The sequence below is a fragment of the Cygnus olor genome, chromosome 12, assembly GCF_009769625.2.
Source record: "Cygnus olor isolate bCygOlo1 chromosome 12, bCygOlo1.pri.v2, whole genome shotgun sequence".
NCBI lineage: Eukaryota > Metazoa > Chordata > Aves > Anseriformes > Anatidae > Cygnus > Cygnus olor.
This window is the reverse complement of record NC_049180.1, coordinates 21744891-21767502: the sequence shown is the minus strand read 5'-3', so window position 1 is coordinate 21767502 and position 22612 is coordinate 21744891. Positions and strand designations below refer to the sequence as shown.

The 22612-nt window shown below is 40.1% G+C and overlaps 2 protein-coding genes across 5 annotated transcripts in view; one reads left to right on the top strand and one right to left on the bottom strand.

The window, feature by feature from the left end:
• The window catches only part of ANKRD27 (ankyrin repeat domain 27), a 44604-nt gene extending 33233 nt beyond the window's left edge, over nt 1–11371 (top strand). For 3 of the 4 annotated variants that reach the window (XM_040571086.1, XM_040571087.1, XM_040571088.1), the window contains exons 22-29: nt 1126–1248; nt 2917–3114; nt 4175–4294; nt 4888–5049; nt 5925–6033; nt 7326–7407; nt 7806–7878; nt 9638–11371. In XM_040571086.1, coding sequence (XP_040427020.1) covers nt 1126–1248; nt 2917–3114; nt 4175–4294; nt 4888–5049; nt 5925–6033; nt 7326–7407; nt 7806–7878; nt 9638–9913 — 1143 coding nt within the window. In that variant the 3' untranslated portion in view covers nt 9914–11371. Of the gene's footprint in view, nt 1–1125; nt 1249–2916; nt 3115–4174; nt 4295–4887; nt 5050–5924; nt 6034–7325; nt 7408–7805; nt 7879–8269; nt 8357–9637 lie in introns of all 4 variants that reach the window. The other variant, XM_040571089.1, reaches the window with a different exon arrangement.
• A 3500-nt stretch (nt 11372–14871) lies between these two features.
• Nucleotides 14872–22091, bottom strand: PDCD5 (programmed cell death 5). The gene is made up of 6 exons (XM_040571587.1): nt 21944–22091; nt 21003–21043; nt 20172–20233; nt 16592–16683; nt 16282–16353; nt 14872–15888 (listed from the first exon to the last, which is right to left on the bottom strand). Exons 1-6 carry the CDS (start codon nt 22007–22009, stop codon nt 15841–15843), a joined length of 381 nt encoding a protein of 126 aa, XP_040427521.1. The 5' UTR covers nt 22010–22091; the 3' UTR covers nt 14872–15840.
• Between the last annotated feature and the right edge of the window lie 521 nt (nt 22092–22612).

Genomic DNA, 22612 nt, shown 5'->3' with positions numbered 1-22612 from the left:
ACAATTTAGCTCTGCTATATATTCCAGAAAGTGTGTTATTCTGAAATGTAAAGGAGGTGTTAGATGATAAGGTTAACTGGCAAAACGAGATTATGAATGATTTCCTGAGATACTTCAGTGTGTGTACGTTCAATGTTTTTACCAAAAATGAAAAAAAAAAAAAAGGCTATTCCACTGTTATGATAGAGATAATGCATGGGATTAGCATGTTCAGATTTTTGGTGAGACTCTGGTATCAGTATATTGAGAGATGTGCATTTGGATAATGAGAGTACCAGTACTGAGTTGTGACAGGAGGGGAAAGTGGCTATTGAAGAGTCTTGCCTCACTGAGCGTAGTACAAACCCAGAATGATACACGAGATAGGTGTCGGGCATAACATGGTGAGATGGTGCAATAATGGAGTCTTAATACAGTCACTACTAATTCTGAGATGTCTTTAGTTTACAGTGGATTAATGAATTTCAGTGTAAAAATGTATTTCCTAATTCTTTTTTTGTTGTTTTTGCATAGAATTTAAGGTCAGAGTGAAATGCAGTAAGCATCACTGCTGGAAGATAGCATAGGAATGCTCTGAATCCTAAAACTAGCTTCACTGAAGGGCCTCTCTCTCAAAAAGGAGGCATTATACATTGAGGAAGAAGTAAAACTGTCAAGCTCCTGCGAAGTTACAGGCCTAAGAAAAGTCAGTGCCCCTGCAAAGTTTGGATATTGATTAAATATCATTATCCTTGTCACTTCTCATGTTTGTCAAAGCAAAAGATGAAACAAAATTCATGTTGACGTGAGCTGACACAAATCTTGGTCTAATCATCATCTCAGCTAAAAGGATTTGGAGGGTTTGAGCAGAGGTGAACACTGAAGTCTTGATTAGGAAGCAGGAAGTCGTTTATAATTTACTTCACTGCTATACTTGGTGAACTTTCTAGCTGCTTTGTCAACAATAACATTTGATTTTTTAAATTTGGCCTAGGGGAGATGATGCCAGGAAATAGATATATAGTCTTCCTGAGTTATTCACAAGTATATGTTTGTAAATCTTGCTTGTGTAAGATGCTGATATGCAGATTTATCAGGCTATGGAACCTTTGGGCTCTATAAAGAAAGACTTGCTTTTTATACCAGGTACGTTATCTATTGGAATGGATGGAGGAAGACTTGGAAGATGAAGATGACACAGTCGGTACATCAAAACCAGAATTCTGCCATCCATTGTGCCAGTGCGCAAAATGTGGGCCAGCACAAAAGGTTGGAATATTCATTCTATAAAAAGAATAATTTGTGTTCATATAATTTAACTTCTAGCTCTAGAGAAATAGCATTCATATTGCCCAGCACTTCTGTATCTCTGTCCAAAAAGTAATAAAATATGTACAGACCATAACAGAGCTCACCTGATGATATTAAATTTTCTCTTTTTAACTAAACTGTGGAAAAGTTTGGGCACAGGATTAAGTGTTCAAAGGCTTGCTTGATAATCTAATGGAGTGAAAAAACTTTGCAGTTTGCTTTTAGAATATGTGGACTGCTGCCATTAAGGTTTGAGCACCTTTGAATAAATGGGAACTATACTTTCCTGAGCCTCAGTTTCTTCTGGTCCTCTTATAGTTTATGTTGCTAACTGTCGGCGTATCTACTTATCTGTTAGTAATCAGTTTAGCAAGGAATATTTACTAATCCTATAATCGATGTAACATTGATAAAACCTTGTTTTAATTGCATGACATCTTTCATACAAGATGTATCCAAAAATTCTTCAGAGATTAAATAAAATTGCAAAGACTTCCTTTTCTTTATTTATCGTGGAGTATAGAGGAAAAACAGGTTTTAAAATACACATTTTAAAAATAAGGAATGATTCAAGCTTCTTGGAAGTAACCAGTTACTTGCCCTTCAGTCAGGAAGAATTGCTATCTTTTAAGGTGTACATAACTGGCTAAGTCATTGCAAAATAAACTGAAATATAAATTTTCAGGAAAAAAAAAAAAGGATTAAGTTTTTCTAAATTCCTCACTGCTACCTTACATTTAATTTGTGCAGGGTAAGAGGATGCTAGTTGTCCTTAAATGCTTCACATGCCCACAGTAGTTTATTCTCTGACAGCCTGTGTCCTTGCACTTCTGAGTACAGAGGTCAGGTGATAAAGATGCCTGATCCTGAGACTGAAGTTTTACTGGTATCAGGGGAAGGAATAGCACTTGCAGTGGAATTTACTTGCCTACTGAATGAAAAGCAGAAGGAACTTATTAACTGATCTGGTTAGGCACACATTTTAAAAGAATGCTGAGGACAGGCAGAATGAAGGATTATCTAGTACTGTGAACATTAGGCACCCACACAGTTTTTGAGAGCAGTTGAAAATAGATTTTCTGTACTGTGTAAGCTGTGTTCCAGGTAGTTTTCTCATCTTTACTCCCCAGGGGTGTCTGTGTTCTGGGCCAATGTTACTTCCATATGACTAAAATTGATTTTATTTTCAGTTTTTGTCTGTATTACCTAGAACTTCATGTAGCAGTCAAGTAGGTGCATAGTGTCTGTCTGCAAGAGCATGAGGGTCTGTTTATGAAACGTAACTCATAATATTAACACCAACTCTCCATTTATAACAGCATCCTAACAGCTATAGTTTTACATTAAAAAAAAAAATAAATACTTTGACTGGAATTTCTATATAAGAAGCTATCGTGTTGGAAGAAAAGAGAGAAAAATAAAACTCACTATTCTCTTGAAAAGTACTACTGAGCTGCTCTGGTTTACTAGCTGTTTTCCTGAAGGTCTCAAATTAGGTTCTGTAGCAGAAGTTTTTGTAATGTTTGTCTGCCCATTTGATGTGTACTTAGGAATTTGATTGTTTCTTTGGTCAATAGAAAGTAACATGATTAATTATATAGTTTTGTTGTATATTTTCCTCAACAGAAATTTGCAAGGATCCGTACTAATGGACTTGGTGTAAATGTTTCAAACCAAGATGGTTTTACACCACTGCATATGGCTGCACTGCATGGACACTCTGAACTTGTCACTCTCTTGTTGAAACATGGAGCCAGTGTCAGTGCCAAGAATGCTAAACAAGCAGTTCCTCTTCACTTAGCCTGCCAGAAGGGTCACTTCCAGGTAATTGAGCCTCTTCTTTAAATACAAGCTATTTAACATTTAACCACCAGCAAAAAGCTGTTTTGTGAAATTAGCAACAAGACTAAACCAGTAACAGTTAAAATTCATTTAATGTTTGCTTTTTCTTTTTCATTTCTAAAATCTTCTGTAAGGCTCTTTCCAATGAAGCAGTTTCAGTAGGCAACCATTTTATCCTAATGGTATAAAATACCATTTTGATGAAGGTGCTGCCAATAATGGTACCATCTTAAATCAAACATTTAAACATACATTGTGCAGCTGAATCTTTCTGTATGTTTGCTTTTTCCCTTCCTCCCTTCTTCCTGTTCAAGGAGGATATGTATGCATCTGTTGATGCTATAGACTTAGAAATTTCAGTTTGCCACACTGTTAAATATTTACTATATTTTCAATAAGGTAACTCGTTTTAGTAGATTATGGGACAAGTGAGCTCGTAGGGTAGCTGATAACCTCATCCCTAATTTGAGGTCAGGGAGGCAATAGCAATGAAGGAGAAGCATGAGCTATTGAGAGTAGGATATTAGTACAGGAGAGGAAGTACATGAGATAGGAAGAATACCAACCAGGAAAAAGCAGGTGCAGATAGGAGACTGGAAGTAGGAAAATACAGAAAACGTGGCTTAAGAGTAAGGAGCTGAGAAATGCAAGTAGTAAAAATAGTGAGAATCATGAAGCTAATGGAGAGACAAAACACTACAGAAGCAAGAAGGAAACAAGAATACAACACAAACTTGTAGGTTAATGAATATTCGTTGTATTTTTTGTTGTTGTATTTTTTTCTAGCCTTTCTTCAACTGCCTTTTTTTTTTTTTTTTTTAAGTGTGAGCTAAAATGTGAAAACTGGTATGATAGTAATAGATGCTTATGTTTACCGTCTGTTTGGCAAAGGTGAGATTTTTCTCCAATCTTTTTTTTTTCCATCTCTTTTTTCATTCTAAGTTAAAAAATAACTATATATATTTAAAGACAAGTGGGAGGGACTTTCACTGTGTGATCGTGGTTAGATCTTAAATTAAAAAGTTGTTACTTCTTCCAACAGGTGGTGAAGTGTCTGATGGATTACAATGCTAAACAAAATAAAAAGGATATATATGGAAATACTCCTTTAATTTATGCATGCTTGAATGGTCAGTATGAGACTACTGCCTTGTTGTTACAGGTAAGATCACTGAAAACAATGTTCAAAATAGTATTTTTGTATGTGATATCTGTGCTTATGTAGTACTCGGGATTAGTATATTTTTAAGCATTTCTCCATCGAAACTACTCAGAAAAAAATGGAGAGTATTTGTTCTTGTCACTTCCATCAACCCCCTCCATTCATAGCTTTTGATTAGATAAATATTACTTTGCTATTGTACAGCTAACTGCTTTTATGGAACTTCTCTGTGGCAGATGGCAGGTTTTCTTGCTTAGGATTATATTGCATAGAGTTTTTTGCATTCTGTGTGATTTTTTTTTTTGATCTCTTTTAAACTTGGAATATATAGTAGATACATGCAAAAAATGAAATGAGCTTATCCATGAAATTGTGGCTGTGAGAGAGAAGGAAATAATATGGCCAGGTGGCTTATTATTGAACTGGTGATTGCTAGCATATGCTTTCTGTTTTTGCATGCAGCCACGAGGCTGCTGTTGTATTGTTCGCATTGATATGTGGAAACTGAAAGGGGAGAGAAACAGAATAATAATGTGCTATCTCCATTTTATGCTGCTCTTTCTTTATAACTTCTATTTTATTTTGCTGTCCAGCATGGAGTTTCTGTTAACCTTTCTAATGCCAAAGGAAATACAGCACTGCACGAAGCTGTGATAGCGAAGAACGAAGCCCTGGTAGACTTGCTGCTTCAGAATGGTGCCATGACGCACATAAGGAATGAAAGGAACTGTACCCCTGCAGACTGTGCTGAGCCGGTGAGTGCAGAAAGTTTGTTTCCAAGGTTAGATTTTCTTCAGGTTCCGTAGGCATAATATAAGAAAGAAAACAAATATAACTGTTTGTCACAACATTTTCAGCCCATCATTAGCCAAGACTTCTGTATTTAACAGTTGTATGACATAAAGACTAAGATGTCTGTTTATTGCCCTATGTACAATATACCTGTTGTGTTTCTAAAATAAATTATCCTAGACAAGAAAGATGAGTCTAGAAAGAGTGAAAGCACATATGTGTATGAAAATGACATTAAAATCTATGCCAACAGTGGCAAAGCGAGCAGAAGAGATGCTTGGGCTATAGGAAAATGAACACCTTGTTCTCATCAGTAACATTGCCAGCAATCTTCTTGTTCTACCTACTGTGTTTCTTCCTTTGTGCTTTTTGATACCTTTTATCTGACCATCAACAACTCTGATGTTGAAAAAAAAAAGACGTTCTGCAGTACTAGATTATACAGCATTATTTCACTCTTTAAATGATTTGATGCATGATCCCTATCTTTATACATTTAAGTAGCTTCTGAGATGTAGCATAATGGCCGCAGAATTCTGTATTGCATCAATTTCAGTATGTGTATTATAATTTAATCATAAATATCTTAGTTGTAAATTGTGTAATTTAAAATAGTAATCCAGGACTACAAAAGCATTCCGGCACAGTGCAGCTTAGAGAACACTGGTTTTGTCCCTAGTCAGACTGATACAATTTAAAGTTCGTATTTATAAAGAGGTACTTTTGTGTTTGTTAAATTCATTTTGGCAGTTAACATGCTCTGCATAGACTAGAATCCTAAATTGTGCTTTTTATTCCTTTTTTTTTTTTTAATACTGGTGAAAAATTTCAAATTAAGAATTCAAATATCATTAAGTTGCTGGAAACAGCACCAAGCTATGTACCTACATCAGCAGAGAGAGAAAAGGAATATGAGCAGAATGCTACTATCAAGATAAGAAGAAAAGGTACATGTCCAATTTCCACTGGTATGAATAGCAAGATTTAGGAATTCATATGTGGCAATATGATTTACATATCATTAACGAACAGCAAACTATTTTTCATATTTATTACTGGAACACATAAAATACTATAACTAAACTCAGCAGACTTGCTTCCGCAGACTCAATTTTCACTTGTTTGGTGCATGGTGGGTGGAATTTTACATACAAAAGCATTTAACCATGTAATTCTTGTCCATTTCAGTGCAAAGTAAAACAGATTAAATCACCTGTAGTTATCATTTATATTGCGCTAAAACAGATTAGGGAGTGATACTTCAATTTGTTACTGTCTCTCAGGTTATGGGACAGAAATTAAAAGCTACAAAGCTTTCTAGGTCAACAAGCAAGATTTGCAAAAGAAGGTATTTCTATAAATGGCAGCATATATAGTACAGTCTAAGCAAATATGTTGAGACACATGGTACCAGTTTGACAGCACAGCTGAGCTGATGCAGTGGCTCACTTAGAAGAAGTGGTGTTACTCCTGGTCCATCGCCACCTCTTCCCTCCCTTCCTCAGCTTCTGGTTCTCTTTATCCACTGCTTTCTTACGCTGCCTCGGAAGTTTCTCAGAGGATTTCCCAGCTGATATAGTTCACTAATGTGGGGCAAGAGATGTAACAACTTTTGAGCTGAGCTAGATAACTCAGCATAGCAAAGGGTCTGCTGCCACCACAACTGTGGAAAGAAGGGAATGAGGCTGTGTGACCAGGAAGTAGGGAAAATAAGGAGAAGTAGTGCTCATTTCAGCATCTACAAGTTTTAGTTAGACTTTTCATAATAACTGTTGTCTGCTTCCTGAGGAAAGAATGTAAATATTTTGTTAAAATTTATCACTGTATGCTGATGCCAAAGACTGAGACAGTCCTTTCAGATAGTATAGGAATATTTTCAAAAAGACCAGTAGAAAACATGACTAAGTAATACTAATGAAGAGGTAGAATAGCACGTGTGTGTTAGTTACTTCAGGTTTGTAAAAATTGGAATTAAGATTCTGAAAGTCCAGAATTATATAGTGTCTTCAGAAGCTTGGCCAGTCATGATAATCTGATCAAGAATGCTTTGTCCCAGAACATAAAATGCTTTGAAGTTTCCAAAGAGAAATGGTGACTGATTCAAGTTACTACTATTATAGTTTTACCGTAAAAGTTTACATCAAATGTCAGTAGATATCACTTTTCATTCAGAACTGATTTTTAAAAAAAATCTTAAGTGTGCCTGTAATTTTATCTACTTGTTCTTTTCAATCCCAAGTGAATTCTAAGCCATGTGAGAAAGCCGGTGATCCCTTAAGCAGACAACATCAACTGGTCCAATCAATTAACAGATTTAACAAGTAAGTATAGAAGTTTCCTTGGAAGTACATTTATTGTACTTGAGGGAGGGGAAAACCTGGCCCGTGAAGGAGTACTTGCAAACGTATTTAAAATTGTTTTTGCATTGTTACTTGGTGTACTATAAATCAGGAGTTTCTGAGCCAGACTGTTTTAAAAATACCTTCTTAGTGCTTCACTCAGAGGTTGGGTTTTCCTATGATCTTTATAAACTTCAGTGTATATTCTGCGATAAAACACAGGGAATAGTAGCAGGCTGTCACTTTGCAGAAAAAAATGGTTGTAGCCCTTCTGTGTTGAAACAGTGCCACCTTGTGGATTTGTAGTGATCAAGACTTGTGAAAAGACTTGAGGTATGTTTCTTTATGAAGATAAATTCATTTTTTTTAACGTGTTTTAGAGGGAAACATTTACGGAGAACAATAACAAGAGACAAAAGTGTCCCCAGTTTTGACTATCAATTATTGCATCAGGTAAGAGAAAACACTTACTTGAATTATTTGTATAATACTTGTTTTATCTATTAATGTAGATACATATAACTTTACTAGTGGTGGTCAGAGAATTCTGAAAGTTCTGTCCTATTTGCTAAAAAGCTAATGTTCTATCCTTGTCTGAGCTTCAGTGGTGCTTCTCTACCATCTCTGAAGCTTCTTATTCTTCCTTTTAAACCTATTAAGTATCTTATTGCAGGCTTCATCTCTTTGTCTTGTTTTCTTTCTTGTCCAGCAAAATCTAGGATGTACCAATGCTTGAAAAACGGCATCTTGTGAGAATAGCTGTAGCCAAGCAGAGGTGCTATTGTCAGGGCAGAAAACTTTCAGTTAATTAAAATTGGGGTTTGTATGATAAATCTGCTTCTAGGAGGAGAGTGTTTGCAAGGGAAATAGCAAGCTACATGTTGCAATGTCAGCTGTATCACAAATATATCGTGTGATTAATTCATCTATGGTTGGATGTAGTAACTGCTGGATGCTGCCCTCCCCCTAGAGCATGTACTCCCTCTTCTTTACACTGGCTGTGACTCTGACTGGAAATTTTGCTTACCGATTTCAGCACACTAAATCAAGAGAAAAATCTGTTCAAAGTAAGCAGTTTTCCACTACGTTAGTTCAGTAGCTGCCCATTCTTAGATTGATTATAGCCTTGGAAATGCAGTCTCTGCCTCATCTCTATCTACGAAATGGAATACTGTTCTATTTCATAGATCCCTTATGAGATTTAACATTTGTGAAGAACCTCGGGAATGCCAAATTAATGTTATAAAAATTGAATATTTTACTTGTTCTTTCTAGTATTAATGATAATATCCCACTACTTAATTAAACATGGCATTTAAATTTTATAGTTGTGGATCACTGAAGGCAGTATGTCATGCAAATACAGCAGGTGTCAAAAAACTAATATGCAACTGATATGTAGCACTTTTACTATGTGTGACTGTCACGGCTCTCTGAATTTACGAGCCATACAGGTCTGAATTGTTAGTGGTTTTAGTCATACATAATGTCCTTCTGAAACTTTCAAAATTGTTGTCATTATTTCAGTAAAAGGGTATCATAATTTCTGCCTTTAATTCTTATCTTAGAAAATCTGTCATTAGCATACTTGGCATCTTATTGTTTTTTTTAAAATCTTAGTTAACATTTGCAAAGTGACCAGTAATCAAGGAAGGCCGTCATCTTTGAAAAGGAAAAATTAGGAGCAATTATGGAAACGGAAGATGAGAATAGTTGTAATAACTAAAAAGAGTCTTTAAGAGGCAGTAGAGGGGTGTCTTCCCTGACAGATAGGATCTGGAAGCAGACAGTTTGGCTTTTGTACACGGTTCTGCAGTGTCCTGTCTGTATTGCTGCTTACTTATTTCTTAATGTTAAGAGAAATGGTTGTTACAGTACCTTGAGACCCGTATTATAAAAGCTATTCAGAAGAGTTAGGGATCATACTAGCATAATGCAGTGAAATGCCTCGATTATCTTTTCAGTTCTGGTACTGATTTATGTGTAGCCTGGGGCAGGTTGGTCTCTTCTCATCTTGTTTCCTCACATCTAGACTGAAGATAATATCTGTCCTACAAAGTATGCTATTTCTAATCCTTGGCTGTGTTCTCACTGTTGAGAATACCATGAAATTAATGTGGTAATTATATTCAAGAAACACTATGTTCATTTACATTTTTGTAATGAAGAAACTAGACAATGCTTTTAATGTACCATTTTTCTGTCCTCACAGTTAGCTATTAAAAGCTTTGACAAAACCAAGTTAAAATCTGTTGAAACGCTGGACCAGAGCAAAGTTAAGATGATTGACACAGGATGCAGTGGTGAGTTTGTGAAACATGATGACATGCTAGAAGCTCCTCAAAGGAGTAAATTAATGCACCGAAGACACACTGTTAACGTACCGCTTTCAGCAGAGAATGTCAACGACAATAGTTTATCCAGCCCTAGAAATCCAAGTATTTCACAATCAAGAGACTGTTGTGATGACTTGCTTTCCAAACATTGACAAGGAAGCGCAAACTTGATGTCAAAAGCTGAGGAACTAGGTGGTGTTAATTTCTATATCCCTTTGCTGCATATCAAAGAATTCAGTGACGATTGCAAGCTATGCCTTCAGAACAGAACACAAGGATGACTCTTCAACAGAAACAGAATGTTCCTAGCACTTTCGAAGACTGAATCCTCTGTTAATGTTGGAGGTAACTACACAGACAGATTATTACTGATCTCGACAGGGAAGTACTGAGAGGCAGACAGCAAAATTACTTTCCTATTCTACTTAGCACTTACTAAAAAAACTATATGTAACAGTAAACCAAATCAAATCTTGTATTGTATTTTTCAGCCACCCCCTTTGTTTTTAGAAGTCTTTGAATAATTTTTGCATTTTCAGGTTTTACCACTACATTGGATAAATATATATAAATATATAGATATTTATATATATAAAGATATATTGGATAACAAGCTATTTATTGCCAGAGGTAAATGAAATGTCTCTATTTTTATTGTAATATTACAAACCATTATAGTATATATTTCTGTATATTTCAGTAGCTGGGAAAACAGTAGTCTGTAACATCTGTGACACCGTGTTAGACATTTATACACGCTATTAATGTGAAGAGAACTAATCTTTGCTAATTTCTTTGTAATGCTCCCCTGTATTGGATCTGCAAGATGAAGTTCTTTTTAAGAGCCAAGACAGTGGAGAAAAGTAGAGAACTCTTGCAAACCTGAACTTTGGATTCACTGTTCACAGCCTAATTAGAAAATGTGCAGAAGCAAGCACGTATAAGGACACGCTTTTTTTTTCTTCTTCCTCTAAAGCAAGTCATTCAAAAAAAATGCACAAATATTCATGATTCTGAACCTGGATAACATCTTCAGACAAAACTGCTGTGTAAAAACCTGTTCTGGACTGTTTCTTAAACAGGTAGACTTCCATTTCTGAAAGGTACCTCTCATATCAGTACGCACTTGTTGGAATAGGTCAGGTATTACACCATTCCTAGAGGTGAAGACTGAAGAATCGAAAGCTCCTAAGCAACTGAGATGACTGCTTGGATTTGGACTTCATTTTCTACTGTTTGATTAGGGGAGGAGAATGTGTAAATTGCACAAGACAGGTTTCTAAGTGCAGTATTCTTCATTCTTGGCTCATCACATCCAGCCTGCATTTTATTTCATAAAATATTTGTATGAATAATTCTGTTCCTTTTAGCTGTAATATCTGTAAACTGCCTGGCAAAGTACAAAGCTGGAGGACATACCGGTGATTTTTTTCAAATAACTTTTTAATTGAAGAGATAAAATGTGCATTAAGTGCACATATGGACACTTGGAGTTTGAAGTTCATGTGTTTATTTTTCTAATAATTTATGAGTTTATCTGATTTTTCTAATGTGCCTTGGATTTGTGCCAAAAGATGGAAAGAAAAAGCTAGTAAAATAATACTTCAAAATGCTGTTTTCTTTGAGTGCTTATTTAAAACATTGAATCTTTTATGCAGATTTACTTCCATTTGTTTTTGTGGACAGTTGAAGAGTTCACCTCACATCTCTGTGTAAATTGAGGAATCTGTTGGAATTTACTCTCAAGTTCAATAGTACTTTCTTCCCTCTTCTGCCCTACATTCATAGATTTCTAGTAGGTAATAGTATTACAACTAGTTAATGGATATATAGTTACTGTTGCTACAAGGTTGTGTGGTTTTGGATTTAAGGTATAGAGGTGCACAATACAGAATTGTTAGTAAAACTGAACATTTTCACTTAAAACTTTCTTCTCCTGCTCCACATTCCCATTAACAAAAAGAAAATGGTAGGATCGATGTTCAGCTATGGCAAGCCAAAAGAGCAAGAGGAAAAAGAGATGAGATGAGACTTTTCTTCCTGATGTCTTAGAGTAAGTCACTTATCCTTACCTATAATAAAAACAAGAATTATTACCTTAAAGCCAGGCAATGCTGTTTTTGAAATACCTAGATAATACTTCTAAATTTTACTTAAACTTTTATTTATCTGATTTCCAAACTAAGTATTGAGAATTTAGTTCATCTTAATTACACTATCTTTTACCTAAATGATTCTTGTATCAAGATTTCCTCACAATAGGGATAAGAAAAATCAGTGTAATAGCTTCTTAATACCGGTGAGACTATGCTCCAGTATGCTACTAAGTACAGATTATACTGCTCTAACTATGAGACAGCACAGTGACAGTAAGTTCAGTGTCAAGTCTGTTTTCTTAGTCCCTAATAATGCTAGTGTGGTTGAGGAGCTTTTGAATGACTTTGTGAGATAGGTTATTAAATAACTTTGAAAAGTGTTAGAGGTAAGTATCAGAGGATGTGAACTCTGAATTTACTTACACTTTTTTTTTCCTTCTATTAGAAACAACTTTTAACTGCAATAGATTATGGAAAGCAAGACGTTAAATTATTCTTATCTTTGAAGCATAAAATGTTCTGTTGTACTCTGTGCAAGCAATGAAATAGCTGCAATAACTTGATATGAATGACTATATAATTATTTGATTAATTTTACTCTTAAAATTTAGTCTGATTAGACAAGTATGCATCTACCTGCTATACAGGGATACTCCTGCAACTACCTACTTTAGGAAGTGTGGTGGTTTCACTCGGGTGGGTGGCCGAGCTCCACCACAATCGTGCTCTCACTCCCTCTCCTCAAAGAGGAACAGGGAGAAAATATGATGAAAAGGGCTCAAGGGTTGAAATGAGGAGGAGGAGATCGCACAGTAATTATCGTGACAGGCAAAACAGACTCAGCATATGGAGATAGTAAGATTTATTGCCTATTACTAACAAGCTAGAGAAGTGAGAAACAAAGAAACCAAAAGCACCTTCCTCCCCATCTACCCTCTTCCAACTCTTCCCCCTGAGCAGTGCAGGGGAACAGGGGAATGGGGGTTATGGTCAGTCTATAGCGCTTCTTCTCTGCTGCTCCTTCTCGATCACTCTCATCCCCTGTGCTGTGGGGTCCCTCCCATGGGATGCAGTCCTTGGTGAACTGATCTGGCATGGGCTTCCCACAGGCAGCAGCTCTTCAAGAACTGCTCCAGGTATGGGTCTGTACCATGGGGTCCATCCCTCAGGAGCAAACTCCTCCAACCTAGGTCCCCCACGGGCAGCAGCTCCTGCCAGGTCACCTGCTCCTGCGTGATCTCCTCTCCACGGGCTACAGGTCTGCCCCAGAATCTGCTCCGGCAGGGGTCTTCCACAGGCCGCAGCCTCCATCAGTGTAGGTCCACCTGCTCCACCGTGGTCTCCTCCATGGGCTGCAGCGTGGAACCCTGCTCCACCGTGGTACTCCATGGGCTGCAGGGGGGCAGCCTGCTTCACCATGGTCCTGGCCACAGGGGACTTCTGCTCCAGTGCCTGGAGCACCTCTCCCCCTCCTTCTTCACTGACCTTGGTGCCTGCAAGGCTGTTCCTCACTCCTCTCACTCTCCCAGCTGCTGTGTGGTGCAGTGTTTTTTTTTCCCCATCTTAAATATGCTCTCATGGAGGCGCAAACAACATCACTTATTGGCTCAGCTCTGGTCAGCAGTGGGGCCCTTACCTAACATGGGGCAGCTTCTAGATTCTTCTCACAGAAGCCACCCCTATGACCCCCCTGCTACCAAAACCTTGCCACGTAAACCCACTACAGGAAGACCTAAGGTTCTAGTCATCTTAAACTCGCTTTTGTATGGAGCTAAACACAACAGAGAACTAATCCACAACAAGCAGTCACTGAGCGTGGATGTAGGAACAACAATGTTCCAAAGTGCTACAGATCTCCACGTCAACTTGATACTATTACATTTGTGGGTAGTACAGTTGCCACTGAAAGTATGGACAAGTGTAAAACGTTAAGCCAAAAACTATACCAATACAAGGAAATGGGTTAACTAGGAAAAGTATTGCTGATATATTTTACAGGAACTGGCCACGTGTTAAACTAGTACTTACCTTTGAAAAAACTTTTATCCCCTCCAATGAAAGAAATTTACACACATACCAACAGTAGCTTACTAATGCAACTTAATGCTAACTCGGTGCATATTGCCTACGGTAGCTTTTAACAAAAATCTGTATTTTAATATAGCAAACATGCAAATACATTTTTTTCTTTAGAGTTTTGTAGAAAAAGTTCAAATTCACAGGAATTAACTTGTGTTTTCTGTTTTTACTGTATCAAAACAGTTGTCCTGTTGAACCCAAACCTATTTAAGTGACCAGGCCATTGCTTCGCTTTTACTTCAACGTTCAGTCTAGGATAAAGCTTATTTCCAAGCATTTTGGACATATAGTTTATGAATAAAAAAGGACTTACATACTGACCAGTTCCAGATAATGCCTAACAACTGAATCAGGTAAACGAAATAGTTTACAAGATTCCTTTGACATGCTTAAACAAGCTTATCAATTAAACAATATTCAGAGATATGATGATCAAAGGCTAAACTGGAATAGGATTTGAAGGGAGCACCCCTAGAAGCTTTACCCATCAATCTGTAGTATAAACATGCTAAAATCAACTTCATAACCTTGTTATGATTTGTCTGCAAAGCATGTTACTGTACAGTCCAGTTTATTTCTGTTTTTGGTAACGGAGATTCTAGAACAGCCTTTTTAGAAGAACAGCAAGGCAATAAAACTTAATGAAGTAGAATGTAATAAACTTGGGAATAGGAATATGAAACATGGATACTTAAGATACACCCAAAGAGAAAACTTTTCAACAATCTGTGACCACACCTTGAAAATCTTCACTGATAAAGGGTCATTTTAAAGTCTAAGTAATTTAGCATACACCCATGAAATTACTGAAGTTAAGGAAGCCTCATTGTAAACAAAAACAAAAAACAACTAGTCTACTCCAAACCAGACAAAAATAACTGTTTAAACACTTTTTAACCACATTTGCACAAGATGAAGAACACACACACTAATGCTCACTTGAAAGGATTTTATTCCATTCCAAAAAAAAAAACACTTCATTTGAAATCATACATGTTTCTATTTAATAATGTCAGAAAAGGGCTTTGTGGTAATAGTGTGTTTATCAGCACAGCATTACAGTATTTATCTAGCATCTTTCCATAACCATATTTTTGAACAAGTGTACAGCACAAGTTTTACTTTATGCATGCAGAGTTGCAGAAAATTTAGGAAAATTGCCTTTTTTTAAGTTAGGAAACACTCCAGCCATTTCACAAAATGGAGGTAGTTTTAAGAATATACAATAACAAGTGCCTGAACAGTGCTGTATTACACAGTTAATTTTAACTTGCTTTTTTTGAGATAGCTTGATAATTTCATAGGGAAACAGTTCATTTATGGGTTGGTAACAATTTTACACAGACTGCCTGATAAGATGCCCTCTGATCCACACACCAATAATCGCCACTTTGAAACTTTCACTTTATTTTGTAAATTTCCAGTGAAGACTTCAGAGTCAGAGAGTTGCTGGAGAGGCTTCCTTCAGGGGCTCAGGAAATCTTGTTTCTAACAGTTTGTAATTTAGGCTCTGGAGCTAAGTCTTTTAAACTCCTACAGGGACTGGTTGTTCCAAGCCTTACACTTAACTTGTCCTCATGTTAAGGTATGTCCAATAACAGTAAGTTAAGGGTGTGCAGGTGCTGAAAGCACAGCTTACGCACTGAGTAAGGGGCAACAAAACATTCATGCTAATGAAGCAGTGGGGAACTCCACACTGCTCAGGCTTCTTATACTACAAAAGTTTAAGTTATAAAATTCCCTTCTCAGGTATATTTTACAAGACAAGTTCATTTGTTTGGCCTTTACATATATTTATATTAAAAAAAGTAAAGAAACGTAAACAATTTCAGGTTTTCTGTTCTGCCTGACAACTGTTGCCCTTTTTCAGGCCATTTACTTGGCAGACAGTCTAACAGTAGTATTTAATAATCATCCTCTTCATCAGAATCCAATACTTTCCTTCTGTTGAACTAAAATGAAACATACAAAGTGAAAACACAAGGGTCACAGTAAGCCCAACATAGAACAAGCCTTTCAAACTCTGCCCACTTAACAATTAATATATTACAAGGGAACATAAGAGTCACCCCATCACAACCTTCCAGTCCCCACCTGCCATAATGGTACAGTACAAAAGCACAGCAGTCTGTCTCACAACAAAACACCAATATCCCAGTGCTAATATCTGCAAATTAGATTATTGAGAAGGACTTCTATAATACAATCCCAATACTTATCGGTGTGTGTAGCGGTGATGGTAAATAAGAAGTTCACTTCTATGCTGAACTGAAATGGTACACTACATGCAGTTTTTCTGCTCTCTTTTTAACTACTTAAAATTATATTTAGGAAATGAAGTTTACCTTTACTGTTGTTGTCTTCTCTGTTTGCTGACTCGCTTTCTCAAGTATTTCTATCAAAACTTGTTCTGTTATCTAGGAAAGAAGTACTATAAATACATTCTGAGAGATGTTTAGTAACAAAAAAACTGAATTACACTTTCTCTTCTTGTAAAAGTTGTTTGATAGAATTCTGTAATAGCCTTTAGAAGTTCTTAATTGCCTTTTTTCAGTTAATTTGCAAATATTAAAAACATTCAATATTTTTGAGGGAATTAGGTTTGAAAATGAATGTATATGAGAAAATAAATAAAAAAAAAAAGCCATAACTCACCTTTCCAGGTAGCTGTCCATATCTTGCCATCTGTATAAGGTAATTCTCTACTGCTTTTGCTTTGTCTGGTTTCACAAGTGCCAGATTGCTCACTGCAATAAAAAGAGGCTCTATTCAATCATACCTGAATAGCTTCACTAGTAACTAAAGAGTGACAAAAGTCCTTATGAAACTGACTTCATGCCAGGGTAATGAAATATAAATCAAAATCACAGAATCACAGAATTGTAGGGGTTGGAAGGGACCTTGAAAGATCATTGGGTCCAACCCCCCTGCCAAAGCAGGTTCCTTAGAGCAGGCTGCCCACGTAGGCATCCAGACAGGCCTTGAATATCTCCAGAGAAGGAGACTCCACAACCTCCCTGGGCAGCCTGTTCCAGTGCTCCGTCACCCTCACCGTCAAGAAGTTCTTTCTCATGTTGGTGCAGAACTTTCTGTGCTCCATCTTGTGGCCATTACCCCTTGTCCTGTCCCCACAAACCACTGAAAAGAGGTTGGCCAAATCCCTCTGTCTCCCACACCTCAGGTATTTATACACATTGATGAGAACCCCTCTCAGTCTTCTTTTCTCCAGGCTGAACAGACCCAGGTCCCTCAGCCTTTCTTCATAGGGAAGATGCTCCAGGCCCCATATCATCTTTGTGGCCCTCCGCTGGACTCTTTCCAGGAGATCCCTGTCTTTTTTGTACCGGGGAGCCCAGAACTGGACACAGTACTCCAGGTGAGGCCTGACCAGGGCAGAGTAGAGGGGGAGGATCACCTCCCTTGACCTGCTGGCCACACTCCTTTTAATGCACGCCAGGATCCCCTTGACCCTCTTGGCCACCAGGGCACACTGCTGGCTCGTGGTCAACCTGTCATCCACCAGGACCCCCAGGTCCTTCTCCTCAGAGGTCCTCTCCAGCAGGTCGTCTCCCAGCCTGTACTGACACGTGCGGTTGTTCCTTCCCAGGTGCAGGACTCTACACTTGCTCTTATTAAACCTCATTTGGTTTCTTCCTGCCCATCTCTCCAGCCGGTCCAGGTCTCACTGAATGGCAGCACAGCCTTCTGGTGTGTCAGCCACTCCTCCCAGCTTTGAGTCATCGGCGTACTTGCTGAGGGCAGACATTGTTCCCTCATCAAGGTCGTTGATGAAGATGTTGAACAAGACTGGACCCAGCACCGACCCCTGGGGAACACCGCTAGTCACAGGTCTCCAGCCGGACTCTGCGCCGCTGATCACCACCCTCTGAGCTCGGCCAGTCAGCCAGTTCTCAACCCACCTAACTGTCTACTCCTCTATCCCACACTTTCTCAGCTTTGCTAGCAGGATGTCATGGGAGACAGTAGCCTTGCTGAAGTCAAGGTAGATGACATCCACTGCTCTCCCCCATCTACCCAGCTGGTGATGCCATCATAGAAGGCAACGAGGTTGGTCGAGCACGACTTTGCCTTGGTGAATCCATGCTGACTACTCCTCATAACGTTCTTCTCTTCCAATTGCTTGGAGATGGCATCCAGAACAAGCTGTTCCAACACCTTTCCAGGGACAGAGGTGAGACTGACTGGCCTGTAGTTTCCCGGATCCTCCTTCTTGCCCTTCTTGAAGACTGGGGTGACATTGGCTGTCCTCCACTCTTCAGGCACCTCTCCTGTTCTCCAGGACCTTTCAAAGATGATAGAGAGCGGTTCGGCAATCACCTCTGCCAACTCCCTTAGCACACGTGGATGCATCCCGTCGGGACCCATAGATTTGTGTGTGTTGAGCCCACTCAGACGCTCCCAAACCACTCTCCCGTCAACCAGGGGGGAGCCCTCCATTTCCCAGACCCTTTCTCCTCCCTCCAGGGTCGAGGAGTCCCGGGGGGTAGTCCTTGAAGCAAAGACTGAAGCAAAGAAAGCATTCAGTATCTCCACCTTCTCGGCATCTCCCATTACCAGGACACCCCCCTCGTTCAGCAAGGGACCCACATTATCCCTAGTCTTCCTTTTACTGTTTACATACTTAAAAAAACCCTTCTTATTGTCCTTTATCTATTTTGCAAGCCTCATCTCTAGGTGGGCTTTAGCCGTCCTCGTCGCGTCCCTGCAGGCCCTGACAACACTTCTATACTCCTCCCAAGTGGACAGGCCCTTTTTCCACATTTCATAGACCTTCCTCTTTCTTTTGATCTTGTCGATGAGCTCCTTGCTCATCCACACAGGTTTCCTGCCCCCCTTCCCCGATTTCCTACTCTTAGGGATGCACCAATCCTGAGCTTGGAAGAAGTGCTGTTTAAATGTAGCCCAGCTCTCACAAGCACCCTTGCCTTCTAGCAACCTAGCCCATGAGATACTCCCAAGCAGGTCCTGGAAGAGGTTGAAGTTGGCTCTCCGAAAGTCCAGGGCAGCAATCCTGCTTTTAGCCTTACTTCTTCCACCAAGTTCCATCTTGAACTCCACCATCTCATGGTCGCTGCATCCCAAGCTGCCCCCAACCTTCACATCCCTAACAAGCTCATCCCTGTTGGTAAGGACAAGGCCCAGAAACACCCCCCGCCTCATCGGCTCCTCCACCACCTGCGTCAGAAAATTATCTTCAACCCACTGTAGGAACCACTTGGACTGTGCGTGCCTGGCCGAGTTGCTTACCCAACAGATGTCTGGATAATTGAAGTCCCCCATGAGAACCAGTGCCCGGGATCGTGAGGCTTCTACCAGCTGCTTGTAGAAGGCCTCATCGACCTCCTCCTCCTGATCTGGTGACCTGCAGTACACCCCCACAACAGCGTCCCCCATACCAGCCCACCCCTTAATTCTCACCCACATGCTATCCACTTGTCCTTCACCCTCCCCCAGGCAGAGCTGGGTACACCCCAATTGCTCCCTCACATAAGGGGCAACCCCACCCCCTCGCTTCCCCAGCCTGTCTTTCCTAAAAAGGACATAGCCCTCCATGACAGCGTTCCAGTTATGCGAGCTGTCCCTCCACATCTCTGTGATCACAACGAGATCACGGGCCTGCGACCAAACACAGCTCTCGAGCTCATCCTGTTTATTTCCCATGCTCCGCGCATTGGTATACAGGCACTTTAGGGAAGCAGCAGGTGCAGTTACCCCTGGAGGGATGCAAGAAGATTCTGTACGGGGTAACGGGATCATTACCTTCTCTGAGGAGCCCTCGGACAATCCTATGGGACAACTCAGAGGTTTTCCCCTACTATCTTCAACAGTGTCAGCAGTGACAAGTTCCCCCAGCCTTTCTCTATCACTTTTAGCTCCCCTCACTTCCCCCGTCAAACCAAATCCCTTCTTCAATATAAGACAAAGATAAAAAAAGCTGTATTTTTTTACGTATTTCTTTCTTTAAATACTTGTTCTTAACTAATTTTGAATCACCACAGTTCCTACTATTAGTTCAAAAAAATTGGATTAATGTCATTCAGAAATCAGTTAACCACCCCCCCTCATTGGTATCACCAATTGAAAAGCTGTAGCGGTTTCCACCTCAACAATTTTTTCTATTTTAGCCTCTATACAGGCGTGTATGTTCTTGATTTGAGCAGCATTGAGTACACTAGGTGAGAAGTCTTTATTAGAAAGTTACTTGGATACTTACATCTCGCACGTGCTGCTTGATCAAGAACTTGAGCTAAAATAGTATTTCTTATTTCTGCTTCCCTGTAACAAAAAATTAGCTACACATTAAAAGTGGGATTTCAAACACCTAAAATAATATGTGCAATACAATAAAATTTACAGAAGACTTTCCATTCATGTAAGTGACTTTTTGAAGTCCCTTCAAACCCTACATTTATATGGTTTCTTCTATAGCATCTTCTGTCATGGAGAGCTGTACATACATCAGCAATAACGTTACTATATAGCTGACAACATCTTGCAAGAAATTGAGATGGAGTTTACTACTTACACCTTATTAAAGTTGATTATTACATCCTGCTAGAAAAACGAACGCCATGCTACCCCCTGTAAAGATTCTAAATTAATTTCCATCTAGAATTTCACCTAAGGTAGTTTGTTAGAGCACGAGTAACAAATAGTCTGTGCAACTCCAAGACGGAACTAAACCTCATCATTTATTTAGCAGTTTTCAGTAAGTCTTCATGTACTTACTTGCCTAGGTGTTCACAAAACCGGAATTTTACTTTCAGTATTTCAGTTAATACAAGCCACGACTGTGCGCTCTCACCTCAACTTCTCACAAAAGTCTGGCTCTTTAAATATATAATTTTACTTTGAAAAGATGAAAATTTACTTTTTTTTTCCTTCTTAAATCTCTCACATTTCTGTTTCTTTGTTGGTGTTTTTCCAAGATCAAAAAATTCAGACGAGTATTCCAAAGAAACACAATATTAAAAAAGAAGTTAGGAAAAGATTCAAAACTGTTAGATTTAAGACACTACCGAAAGTCAACAGTTCCCATTTATACCTCTGTTTTGCTTCCTGTTGTGACGGATCAGCAGAAGAATCCTAAAGAATGAGATCAGAATAAAATACTATTATAATTCAAGGACATTCCACACATGACAACAAGTTTAAGTATTTTAGCAGAAATCAGTATCAGCCAAACCTGCCTGACCACAAACTAGATCCTAAAAATAAAAATCTACTGCCCTAGCAAATACATGTGCCACACTAGTTGTTGCTTTCCTCACAAAGCAGTAATGCAAACTAGTCTGGTGACTGCTGCTACTGGGTCTAGCCACAGATTGTTCTAGGTTTGGACATTAAAAGGCCTCCTGGTTAAATCTAAGACAATAAACTTCCCTGAAGCCCAGAAAACAGACAAAGACATTAAATCCTTTAAAGCAACCTATCGAGAAATGCAATGCAATGCTTTGCATTTATCAATGCAGAAGAAAACACAATCCTACCTGAGGATTTCAGGACTAAATTGGCAGGTAACTATTCAGAAGTAATAATGAGATTAAAGTGAACCTAACGTTGCATCTGCACCTCAAATTTTACAGGTGACACTTTAAAGCGTGAGAGCGGAATAGGAAATCTGAGACACTTCAGCTCCCAAAACAGACGTGACTGAAAGGACAGGTGGCAAGGACCCACACCGCTGCGGGTGGCAGGAACAAAGGCGGGCAAAGACTGCGGCCAAAGACTGTGTGCGGGGCCTGGCGGGGCGGGCAGCGCCCCTCAGGGACCTCCTGCTCCCCCCGCAGCAGCACCAGGCGGCCGGGGGCCCCCGCCAGCACCTCGAGGCCGCAGCGCAGGGACCGCCAGGCCGCTGCCGCCTGACCCGGCCCGGGCCCGGAGCTTTCACTCAGGGGGACACCGCGCCCGTCCCCGCCTTGCTGAGGGCAGCGGCGGGACAGACCCCACGGCGGTAGGGAGCGGGGTCCGCCGGCCGCGCCTTACCCCGTGCTTGGCCTGCAGCTCGGCCAGCCGCTGCTGCCGGAGAGCCTCCAGCTCCTCGTCCGCCATGGCTGAGGGCGGGCGCCAAGCGCTGCGCCTGCGCCACCGCTGCCAACGCGCGGCCGAACGCGGGGCTTCGCTGAGGGGGACCGGGGAGCCGCGTGGGGCCTCACCGGAGCCCGCCCGGCCCTGGCAAGAGTGGTAGTGCGGGGGGCTGTGAGCCCTCACTGGGGTCTTTTTCTGTCAGGGGGTTGCTCTCCGTCGCTCCCCCACACGTCGAAATGGTTCTTTGTCCCGATATTGAAGGCTCCGCGCTGGACGGAGCAGCTCATGGGGGAAAAAAAATTCCCGCTGGGCAGAGGGATGGTCCTTCAGCAGGTTGCCGTGGGCAGCGTTGCCCGAGCTCCTGGTCAGTGAGCTTATCTCCTTGAGACCTGTCCGGCTGGTGAACCTGCATGCAGTTCAGTTTCTGTAACATGACTGCAGCTGTAGCAGTGGTGGTGGTGTGAGAAGAGCATGTGGGAAATTACAGCTCCTTTTTCGAGAGTGGCTGACACAGCTGATCGATGCTCAGGGAGCCCGAATCAGGCCAAACCAGGCCAGGATGCCCTGCGGCTCCACTTCCATGAGGGGTGCTTATCTTATGCCAGGTAAGCTGCTACTGGGCAGGCA